General features: G+C 39.1%; 1 protein-coding gene across 1 annotated transcript in view; it reads left to right on the plus strand.

Annotated features, from left to right (window-relative positions):
- The first annotated feature begins 10938 nt into the window (after positions 1-10938).
- Positions 10939-12601, plus strand: part of LOC143022883 (uncharacterized) — a 1688-nt gene continuing 25 nt past the window's right edge. The window contains exons 1-2 of the mRNA XM_076181280.1: positions 10939-11082; positions 12102-12601. The exon at positions 12102-12601 is cut by the window's right edge and continues 25 nt beyond it. Coding sequence (XP_076037395.1) covers positions 11074-11082; positions 12102-12416 — 324 coding nt within the window. The 5' untranslated portion in view covers positions 10939-11073 and the 3' untranslated portion in view covers positions 12417-12601. The remainder of the gene's footprint in view (positions 11083-12101) is intronic.

Consider the following 12601-nt stretch of genomic DNA (forward strand, 5'->3'; position numbering starts at 1 on the left):
AAAATAAATAAACATGGGTCTAGGCGAATTTACCGACAACAATTTACTGACAACAATTCATCAACAACAATTTACCGACAACAATTGATCGACACACTCAATTTATCGATATACACAATTCATCGACAAATAAAAAATATTCTAATTTCAAATATATAACTAACCTAACCTAACCTAACATAACCAACTTAACCTAATCTAACCTAACCTAACCTAGCCTAACCTAACCTAACCTAACCTAACCTAACCTAAAACCTAACCTAACCAAAACCTAACCTAACCAAAACCTAACCTAACCAAAACCTAACCTAACCAACCTAACCTATATAGATAAACAGATAATAAATCAAATAAATAAATAGATATATGAATAAGTAGATGAATAGATAAATAGATAAGGCTTTAAGTTATCTTTAGCGTTTTAGACTGATAACAGCTTCTCCCCCTCCTTCCTTTCGACTTCCTCCATTTTCTCATGCTGCTACCAGAGCTTAGCCGAGACTCACGCTAACCTGTGATTCCACAAAGGTACCTGGTATCAAAGGCATCGGGGTGAAAACTGTGGCTGCCATTATATTATAAGGCTACCATATTTTGAACTAAATGTATTTATGTATAGTTTCAGCTTGGGATATACAGCTTTCTGGGTTATTCCCAGTATAAGAACATAAGAATGAAGGAGACTGCAAGAGACCATAAGGCCTACACTAGGCAGCCCCATATCCATCACCACCTGCCATCCCCATCCATAAAGTTGTCTAACCGTTTCTTAAAACAACTGATGGTTTCAGCGTTGACTACATGGCTACTAAGTCTATTTTATTCGTTGACCAACCTGTTAGTAAATCAATTTTTGCCTATTTCCTTCTTAAATCTAAACTTGGGAATCAACACCGTGTGAGATCGAAACCTTTATTGGTACGACGTTTCGCTTGTTACAGCTTACTTGAAAAAGCTGTAACAAGCGAAACGTCGTACTAATAAAGGTTTCGATCTCACACGGTGTTGATTCCCACAGCCCTGTCGGCTTTTGCCTTTGTGTTTCAAATCTAAACTTGTCCAGTTTAAATCCATTACTCTGAGTCCTGTACGGAAATTTGTACTTCTCTGTATCCTTCAGATATTTGGTCTTTTCCAACTTGTTTTCATGATATCACGAAGCCCTTCCATTCCTAATCAAGATATTTTCTAGCAACGAAATCACTACTTTCTCTTTGATATTTCATTGTTGCCAGATCTAATGGTTTCAGTCTCTCATTGCATGGTTTGCTTGCCATGTTAGAAACCCATTTGTTCGCTTTTGATTTTGTATTCTTTCGACCTTATATATTTCATTCTCTGTGGAGATCATATCACTCAGGTATATTTCAATGCTTAATTGATTATGCTTTCTATGATTTTTCCTCTCTTCCCCTTGCAATGTACTCTTCATGGAATAAGTTGACATTTTGTCCATATTACACCTTTTATTGAACCATTATTGTTTCCGCTTGTTCCTTCCACTAATCATCGGTACACGTTTGTTCACTTGAGTCGTAAAAGGCGACAAAAAACGGGACGGGGGATGGGATTAGGAGTCCTGCTACCTGTAGCCCCAAAAGGGGACATTCCTAAAAAAAAAAAAAAAAAAAAAAAAAAAAAAAAAAAAAAAAAAAAAAAAAAAAAAAAAAAAAAAAAAAAAAAAAAAAAAAGTAAAGGCATAAGAGGGTCTGGGAGTTTTCCAACCAGTACCCTAAGGTTTGGGTCTTTTAATGTGCGTGGATGTGGTACAGATGAGAGTAAAAGGGAAGAGATAGGCAGTATGTTTGTGAGAGGAAAGATGGATGTGCTGGCTTTGAGTGAAACTAAAATGAAAGGAAAGGGCAACTGTGAGTTTGGGAGTGTAGCTGGGAGGTACTCAGGAATGAAGAGGGGACGAGGGAGAGAAGGGGTGGCTATACTAGTAAGTGAAGAGATAAGTAAGCGGGTAGTGGAGTGGAAGGAGGTTTCATCAAGGTTGATGTGGATGAAGGTGAAGCTGGGAAGGGAGATGTGAGTTTTTGTAAGTGCGTATGGGCCTGGTAGTGAGAAGAGCGTAGAGGAAAGGGAGGCTTTTTGGATATATTTAAATGAGTGCATACAGAGATTAGGGAGAAATGTCAATATAGTGGTATTGGGAGACCTTAATGCCAGGGTAGGAAATGAAGAAATAGATGGAGTAATTGGGAAGTATGGAGTTCCAGGTAAAAACCGTAATGGAGAATTAATGGTGGAGATGTGTCTTGAAAGAAAGTTGACGATAGCAAATACAGTGTTTAGGAAGAAAGTCAAGCACATGGGAGAGGGTGGTGGATGGAAGGGTGGCAGATAGAGCGTTAATGGACTATATAGTGGTGACCAGGAGTATGGTAGGAAGAGTTAAGGATGTACATATTCTAAGGGGAGAGAGTGGGGGAATATCAGATAATTTTCTGGTGGAAGGTAAATTGAGAGTGGAGAATAGATGGAGAAAGAGGAAAAGGGCAGAAGGTAGGGAGGTACTTAGAGTGAACTGCTTAAATGAGAAAAAAAAAGGAGAATGAGTATAAGAAGAAGTTGAAAGAGGAGTGGGAGGGAGTAAAGGATAGAGTAGAACTAGGAGTGGAGGAGGAATGGGGATGGTTTAAGGAGGTAGTCATAAGGTGTGCAAAGATGGTGTGTGGAACAAGGAGGGCGGGAGGAAATTGAAGGAAGGGCAGTGAATGGTGGGGATGAGGAAGCAAAGAAAGGTATAGAAGAGGAAAAGCAGGCATTCATAGATTGGCTACAAATTAGGACAAGGGAATCGTATGAGAGGTATAAAGTAAAGAGAAGGGAAGTTAAGCATAATGTAAAGGAAGCAAAGAGGAGAGCAGATATGAATCAATGAGAGAAAAAAGGTAAATGGTGCAGATGGACAGATGATAATGAAAGAGAAGGCAGTGAGAGGAAGGTAGGAATAGTATTTTTGGGATTTGCTGAATGTGAAGGAGGATAGGGAGGGAAACGTAGTTGCAGTGGAAAGCGCTAAGAAAATGAGAGTGATGAGTGAGAAAAATGGAGGAGAAATAGGGAAGGATGAAGTGAAAGCAGCTGTTAAGATGATGAGAGCAGGTAAGGCACCTGGGTTGGATGGATGTCATGCAGAATGTCTGAAGAAAGGAGGTACAGTTATGGTGGACTGGCTGGTGAGGTTATTTAATGTTTGTTTAAGAGAGGGGAGTGTGTCGGAGAACTGGAGGAGTGCCTGTATAGTTCCGCTTTACAAGGGAAAGGGGGACAAGTGTGAGTGTAGTAGTTTCAGAGGGATCAGCTTATTGAGTGTAGTTGGGAAGGCTTATGGGAGGATCTTGATTGAGAGGATTAGGAGAGGAACAGAGGGAGTAATTGGTGAGGAACAGTGTGGGTTTAGGACAGGTAGGGGTTGTGTAGATCATATTTTTGTGGTAAGACAGATATGTGAGAAAGCTATAGGAAAAGGTAAGGATGTTTTTTTGTCTTTTATGGATCTGGAAAAGGCTTACAGCAGGGTAGACAGGAAGGCACTGTGGGAGGTACTGCAGATATATGGGATAGGAGGAAAGCTGTTAAGAGCAGTCAAGAGTTTTTACGAGAGTAGTAGAGCTTATATTAGGATTAGAAATGGAGAGAGTGAATAGTTTGAGGTAAAGGTGGGACTTCGTCAGGGATGTGTTATGTCGCCCTGGCTGTTCAATCTTTACATGGATGGGAGTGGTGCGAGAGGTGAATGCAAGGGTAGTGGGTCAGGGGTTGGAGATGATTAAAGAAAATAGAGAAAAGTGGGAGGTGAGCCAATCGTTGTTTGCTGACGACACTGTGCTTGTAGCAGAATCAGAGGAGGGATTGAGGAAGTTAGTGACAGAGTTTGAGAATGTGTGTGAAAGAAGGAAACTGAAGATAAATGTGAGTGAAAGACTGGAGGAAGTGGATAGTTTTAGATACTTGGGTGCGAATGCGGCAGGAAAGGGAGGAGTGGGGGTGGAGGTAGAATGTAGATTGAAAGAAGCGAGTAAATGCCTTGGTGGATTAAAAAGTGTAATGAGAAATAGACATCTGGGAATGGATGCTAAGAGGAGGTTATATGAAAGAGTTATTGTGCCAATAGCACTATATGGGGTAGAAACATGGAACATGAGAGAGGAAGAGAGAAGGAGTTTAAATGTGTTTGAGGTGAAATGTCTGAGAAGTATGATAAGGATTACTAGGTTAGATAGAGTGAGAAATGAGGAGCTGAGGATGAAAACAGGGGTGGAAAGGGAACTGGGAGATAGGGTTGATTAAAGAGTATTGGTATGGTTTGGACACATGAAAACAATGAGTGAAGAAAGATTAGTAAAAGAGGTAAGGAAAGCAGAGGTGGAAGGAGTGAATATGAGGGAGTGTCCTAGGATAAGATGGATGGATGGGGTGAAAGGGGCATTACAAAAGAAAGGAATGTCTGTTGAGGAAGGACGGGAGAGGACAGAAGATAGGGGTGAATGGAGAGGGGTTGTGTATAGATGATGCTGTGATGCATGAGGGGGAGTGGGTGGGGGATGGGGGGTGAGGAAGTATGTATGAGAAAAAAATTTGACGCAGCCCAAAGGGATTTCTCCCCGTCTTCTCCTTTTCTGCATGATGGGACATAGAGGGGGGGGTCGCCGAATTTATGAAGCGGCCTTGCTGTGGATGTGCTGTGTCTTGCAACACTGCTTCTGACCCAGGGCAGTGGGCAGGATGCAGGGATGACCCGGGTGGAGTGGAGTGGAGTGGAATATGTAGGAAATGGAATGGGTTGGAGTGGTTTATATGCCTTTTTCTTTTTGCCTACCCCCCCCCCCCGTGTAAGGGGGAAAAAGCCTTTGGTATATGTATGTATACCAATTGAATCATTGTGTTCTCCATTGATATATTTGACAAAGTATTTCCATGGGATTCTGTCTTATCACTTGTTCCCCACTCCTCCCAATTTATTCTATTACGATTAAAGTCTCCTCTAAAGACTAACTTGTTACTCTCTTTGATAACGTTATTACCATGCACGAAAGTTGTGTTCGATAAAATCTGTTGATGCTCAGCTTTATTCCAAACTCTTGCCTTGGGGTACACATGCCAGCATAAAATCTCCTTAGTTCAGCCTTATTTTATCCTTTAAATGGCTTCCTTCAGCTTTGTCGTGACTCGGTTTCTTCTTCCACCGTTATGTGGTTTGTTACAGTAATCATCACTCCGTCACCCGTCTTATCTTCTTTGTCTCTTCACAAGATGATGTATTTATCTTTACCCACTGGAGCTTGGTTCTTAGTAAGCACAAAATATCAGGTTTATTTACCACCAAATATTCATACATCTCCAACCAGGCCAATATTAACCATCTATAATAGCACAGATTACTTTTAATTATCTTGCTGCGTTCCTTGTGCTATATCGTCCTCACTTGTGTGTGTGTGTGTGTGTGTGTGTGTGTGTGTGTATGTGTGTGTGTATGTGTGTGTGTGTGTGTATGTGTGTGTGTGTGTGTGTGTGTGTGTGTGTGTGTGTGTGTGTGCGTGTGTGTGTGATTCACTTTGGTCTTGGATCACGTGTTGGACTCGTGATAGACAGCTATTTCCATCCCGGAAGAGAGCTTAGAGCTCATATATGACTGATCTATGGGTAATGCTGTGACCTTACACACACCCTCCAACTACCCGCCAACGAAAATTGGAGTAACGATTCGAACCCGGACCGCCGTAATGGCACCCGTGGACGCTACCACTGCGCCATGTGATTTACTATGGTCTGATTGAGTGTTGGTTTAGCTCTTTTTGTTGGATTTTGTGGCTTCAGTAGTTTACTCTATGCGATGCCATTTGATTTTATACAGCTGAGGGAAACCGTTCCCCAACAAAAAAATAAAAATCTGTCATCATGAAATCAAAAAGGATTACAAAGGCGGAGCATGCCGACAGGAGACCTTTTGATCCATATCTAGGTCGGATGCGAAAAAAAATCATATTAATAATAAAACAATAAATAAAAACTATAATAATGTAAATAACAAATAAAATACATAAATAAATGCATAGGTATAGTTGAATAATAAACAAACAGGTAAATAGTAAATAATAATAAATTGATATATAACTAATAATAAATGAAAATCAGACAGACAAATGATAACAAAACAAAAACAAATAATATAAAATGAATTATAATCATTACAGCATCTTACTTAAGTATTTATCTAAATGATTCTTAAAGCTTCGAACTGAACTACATTGCACTACCTGTGCAGGAGATTTATTCCATTCATTCACTACACGGTTGGCAAAGTTGTTTCTACCTACTTCCAAATTGAATCTATTTCCGGACAGTTTGAGACCATTGTTTCTTGTCTGATTCTCATTCAATGTGAAAATTTGGTCACTTTTGATGTTGTCAATTCCCTTTAGAATTTTAAAGACCTGTATCTAGTCACCTCTGAGTCTACGCTTTTTAAGGGAAAACAGATTCATGTGTTTTAGTCGATTTTCGTATGATTTATTTTTGATATTTGGAATCAGTTTTGTGGATCGCCGTTGTACTTTTTCCAGTCTGTCAATGTCTTTAATGAGATTCGGTGACCATACGGAAACAGCATATTCCAAATGTGGACGAACTAACGATTTATATAGCTTGTTAGTGAGTGATGGACTTTTGAAATCAAAAGATCGCGCAATCAGTCCCAGAATCTTATTTGCTTTCTCAGAGGCTGAAATACACTGCTTGGACGATTTGAGGTCATTACTGATAATTACGCCGAGATCTTTTTCACTATCCACTTTTGTTAACGAATTTCCAAATAACTTGTAATCGTACTTACTGTTATTCTTACCTATGTGCATATGTGTCAATACATAGAGATTTAAAAAAGACTATAAGAAAAAGAAAACGACAATACGAAATGAACATCGCTGATAAATCTAAAGAGAATCCCTAAGAATTCTATAGTTACATTAGAGATAAAAAGGTTGTTAGGAATCACATTGGTCCACTATTATCTGCTGACGGTCAACTTGAATATTCAAATGAAGGAATGTGTAATATCTTAAACAATTATTTTAGCTCGGTATTCGTAAACAAAACACCTCATAGTGTATTCCAAACTGAAAACTGTGAAAAGTCTAGAGTAAACTTACTCACTACGGTAAATATAACAAAAGAAAAAATCAAAAGGTGTATAGACAAACTCAAAGTTAATAAAACACAAGGGCCTGACGGTTGGCATACAAGAATCTTAAAGGAAATGAAAAATGAGATTGTTGTTCCATTAGAAATTATTTTCAAGAAATCCATCATATCCGGAGATGTCCCAAGAGAATGGAAGCTAGCTAACGTTACTCCCATATTCAAAAAGGGTGACAAAAAGAAACCAAATAACTATAGGCCTATAAGTTTGACTTCAATCGTAGGAAAAATAATGGAAACTTTCATCAGAGATGCTATCAAACATCATTTAGAAAGTAACCGTTTGATAAATGATAGCCAGCATGGTTTCAGACGGAAACGTTCTTGCGTGACTAACTTACTCGAATTCTACAACACAGTTATCTCGAATTATGACAAAAGAAACAATATAGATTTAATATATCTAGACTTTGCAAAAGGTTTTGATACCGTCCCACACGAAAGACTACTTACTAAATTAGCTTTGCATGGAATAAGTGGTAGCCTATTAGGTTGGACTAGTAATTGGTTGAATTCTCGAAAACAGAGAGTTGTTTTAAATGGAAAAACTTCTAGATGGAAGAATGTTACAAGTGGAGTTCCTCAGGGTTCCGTTCTTGGGCCACTTCTATTCATAGTATATATAAATGACATAGACCATGGACTAAAATGTTCTCTTTCCAAATTTGCTGATGATACAAAACTGTGCGAAATGGCAAATGATCACTTAAACTAATTAGATATTCAAGAAGATTTAGATAAATTACAGCAATGGTCTGAAAAGTGGCTAATGAAATTTAACACAAATAAAGGCAAGGTAATGCACATGGGTAAAAATAACAGTATGTATGATTACAAGTTATTTGGAAATTCGTTAAAAAAAGTGGATAGTGAAAAGGATCTCAGCGTAATTATCAGTAACGATCTCAAATCATCCATGCAGTGTATTTCAACCTCTGAGAAAGCAAATAAGATTCTATGAGTGATTGCGCGATCTTTTGGCTACAGAAGCTCATCCTTTATTAACAAGCTATATAAATCGTTAGTTCGTCCACATTTGGAATATGCTGTTTCCGTATGGTCACCGAATCTCATTAAAGACATTGACAGACTGGAAAAAGTACAACGGCGATCCACAAAACTGATTCCAAATATCAAAAATAAATCATACGAAAATCGACTAAATCATGAATCTGTTTCCCCTAAAAAAGCGTAAACTTAGAGGTGATTTGATACAGGTCTTTAAGATTCTAAAGGGAATTGATAACATCAAAAGTGACAAAACTTTCACAGTGAATGAGAATCCGACAAGAAACAATGGTCTCAGTCTATCAAGAAATAGATTTAGTTTGGAAGTCGGTAGAAACAACTTCGACAGCCGTGTAGTTAATGAATGGAATAAACTTCCTGCAGAGGCAGTGCAACGTAGTTCAGTTCGAAGCTTTAAGAATAATTTCGATAAACACCTAAGCAAGATGCTGTAATGGCTATGATTTATTTGATATTATTTGTTTATTTGTTTTGATATCATATGTCTGTTTGCTTGATTCTCATCTATTATTAGTCATATGTTAATTTATTATTATGCACTATTTACCTGTTTGTTTATTATTTAACTATACCTAGGCATTTATTTATATATTTTATTTATTATTTACATTATTATAGTTTTTATTTATATATTTGATTTATTATCTACATTATTATAGTTTTTATTTATTCATTTATTTATTTCTCATTATTATGATCTTTTTCGTATCCGACCTAGTTATGGAACAAAAGGTCTCCTGTCGGCATGCTCCGCCTTTGTAATCCTTTGTAACCCTTTGTGGTGTGCCATGTCAGGAAGTACATCGAAAGATTAGCATTGCACACACACATCCAACTCCCCGCCCAATAAAGTTGGGGTAACGACTCGCAGCGCAGTGATGCTGAAATTATTTCAGCCCTAGGTGGGATTTGAACCCGGACCGCCGTAGTGGCAGGGAGAAACTCTACCATTGCGCCACGAGTCGTGTGTGTGTGTGTGTGTGTGTGTGTGTGTGTGTGTATGTGTGTGTGTGTGTGTGTGTGTGTAGGTGCATGTGTGTGAGTGTGTGTGTTTGCTTGTTGGCTTGTTTGTTTGTGTGTGTGTTTGTTTGTTTGTTTGTGTGTTTGTTTGTTTGTTTGTTTGTGTGTATGTGTGTGTGTGTGTATAAGTTGTGTGTGTGTGTGTGTGTGTGTGTGTATGCGTTGTGTGTGTGTGTGTGTGTGTGTGTGTGTGTGTATGTATGTGTTGTGTGTGTGTGTGTGTGTGTGTGTGTATGTGTATGTGTGTGCGCGCGCCGGAGGGTGGGTGCAGAAGGTTATGGAAGGGTGTAGTTTTTGGAGAATTCTCTGGGGTAAGCAGAAGTCTTGGGCTCAGGATAATGAAGGCTGATGGATATTTTGAGTTTATCATAACCAAGGTAACAGATCACTTGTACTGATTTTGCGATGACTGATTTTCCCTCGATTGACTGCACTTGCTAAACTGTACCGAAAATGATGCAAATGTGGTTAAGACCAAAATAAAGCCTCAACTCATCATTGGCAGTTTAAACATTAAGAAGGCTGATTGAATGTTGGTTTAGCTCTTTTTGTTGGATTTTGTGGCTTAAATAGTTTACTCTATGCGATGCCATTTGATTTTATCCAGCTGAGGGAAACCGTTCCCAAACAAAAAATAAAAATCTGTCATCATCAAATCTCGATAATCCTGCTCATAATCAAATACAAGAATTGTTTTAATACAATTTACTTTGGTTTGGAATGATATAACGAAATTAAACAAAAAATGACTATGAATAGAAAAACAATAATTGAGTAGAACATTTAGATACATGGATACGTGAATGAGTGAATTATCATACAGAAAATTAAATGAGTGAATAAGATGAATAGATAAGAATGGGTCAGTTGGAGATAATCCTGTTCATAGTCAAATGCCAGAATGAGTTTATTACAATTTACTTTGGTTTGCAATGATATAACGAAATTGAACAAAGAATGACTATGAAAAGAAAAACAATAATTGAGTAGAACATTTAGATACTCAGAGTCGTGAATGAGTGAATTATTATACAGAGAATTAAATGAATAAGATGAATAGATATTTATGGGTCAATTGGAGATAGGTAAATCGCTACTTGTCTTTGGAGCACTACAGGAACAAACAGCCCGGTTGTCCGACCGGGGACGCTGGAACATGCAACTGACCATAAGTACTTTGTTAAAACCAGATTATACTCTATGATGGGTGTCATCTTAGCCAAAGGGATAATTGATCTGGCCATAAGCTCGTGGTATCAATCCCTAAACCAAATAAAGTTGCCTGGTATTAACCAGAATGAAACGTGTATCAAAGAGACAAACAATATTGTTGCTTTGAAAAATATCGTAGTAATTGGTTTCTAGTGCTTGAGGGTTCTGGTCAAAGGGGATTTCCCCCTGAACGAAGAGGCGATGACGATTAAAAAAATATAAAAAAAAAGAAAGAAAAAAAATTGTAGCCCAGAGAATAAAAATTAATAGTCTATTTCCTTTGTTCTTGCACGAAAATAACAGAATGAGAAACCAGAACGAATTATTCATTTGCTCTCCCGTGACACAATAATGACAACCCAGTTCGCAGGACATAAAAAAGGACTTCCGAGGATACACTTAACTACAAGGTCGGATTCTCTGCAACACGCTTTCCCAGGATGTCAAAACCACAAACACTCATTATATACACATAAAAGAGCTGGAAAGTCTTCTATATATATGCTTGCAAGTTTTTGTAAAGGCAGCACAGTCAATCGGCAGACCTCCTAAGAGACTGAACTCTCCTGAAGAACTTTTCGACAACGGAGTGAAGACAACGGAAAGATGAAGATAGTACATATCAAGTTTTAGTGTTCATCGTTGTTTATCCAGGGCGATGTTTATTTTGTGTAAACTGTTCTGTGTGCACACACAACAGTGACTGATGTCTTCTAGAGAACTGACTTTTAGGATCTGATAAGTTGGTTTGCATTGTAAATATCCTAAGGAAAGAAGCATGCTTGCAATGGCATCACAAAAGACGCCAGCTAGTGTGGTAACTATAAGTAAGGCCATTTGAATAGGAAAACAAGAGTTTGCACTTATTCACTGGTAGTCAACACCTCTTAAAGACAAACTGGAGTCATATAAGCGGAAAAAGAGAAATCTGGGGAGGGTAGCAGACAGGAAGAAAATGGAAATTAAAAGTGACCAGCATTTTTCTTTGAGTGGATGATAGTCTCGGAGCATATAAGAATGTTGTGGGGTTTTCACTTAAGCTTCATAATAATTAACTGCATACTATTTATGCAGTTAATCCACAACACAGGTAATGTGTTTCGTAGGACCCGTTTGACAGGTATCGGATCCTCTACTTCGAGTGGAGTTGGTAACAAGTGAATTGTTTTGCACGACGGGGTGGCTGATATATCCTCGTTTCTTCACTTTACCCCCCCAGTACCACACAGCTCATCCATACAAAAACACATTATTACTTAGATCACAAAAGACACCACATAAGACCACCAAGTTCTATACTTAACCAAACTCCTCTCAGATATCAAACCAACTGAGAAATCACTTCCAGGAGGAGTAGGAACTACGGTGACATGTCCATATCAACACAGAATATTCCAGCAAAGACTCCAGTTTCTCTAGATACACCACCACAGTATAAAGTACCTTAAACCGCACTGCCATACACTTTGCCTTTCCAGATAATAATACAATATATCTTCTCTTGGAGACTTAAGAGGTGAATCGAAGAAGGTGGACGGTTTCTTGGAGAACGTGGGTCTCTTAGAAGGAAAAGCCGGGGATTGGTTGATTAAGGTCTGGCAGAAGTGACATGTATCGATTCTCTTCTTTTACAGATAGCAGTGGCGTTGACTGTATCCTTGGTACTGTCCTGCTTGACGGTCAGCACCCGCGCCATGCCCGATCCTGAGGCCCTGGCCTCGCCTGACCCGGATCCTGTGGCAACGGCTGAGGGCTCCGCACTCTTCCTTCCCTTCTTCGGGGGCCGTCGCAGATTTGGGGGCCATCACGGTTTCAGAGGCCACCACGGTTTTGGGGGCCATCGCGGGTTCAGGAATTTCGGCCGTGGATTCCACGCACGTCCTCGTCATCACCACCACCACCGTGGATTTGGTGGTCATCACCACCATCACCGTGGCTTCCTCGGCTAGTGGTGACGATGCTAAGCTGTGCCTCAGACTTCATTGATCCGATGACTCCTATCTCGTCTCAAGAATGACCTTAGGTTAAAGAAAGAACGCCTATTGTCATCCGGAATTAAAGTTACCGAGTACTTTGCTAGGTTGACGGGATAGGTGAGGCCAAACAGTATTCTTCTGTAGTGTTGAAAACCAAA

This window comes from Oratosquilla oratoria, unplaced genomic scaffold, assembly GCF_046742065.1.
Source record: "Oratosquilla oratoria isolate Oo_2021 unplaced genomic scaffold, ASM4674206v1 SCAFFOLD218, whole genome shotgun sequence".
In the NCBI taxonomy this organism is placed as follows: domain Eukaryota; kingdom Metazoa; phylum Arthropoda; class Malacostraca; order Stomatopoda; family Squillidae; genus Oratosquilla; species Oratosquilla oratoria.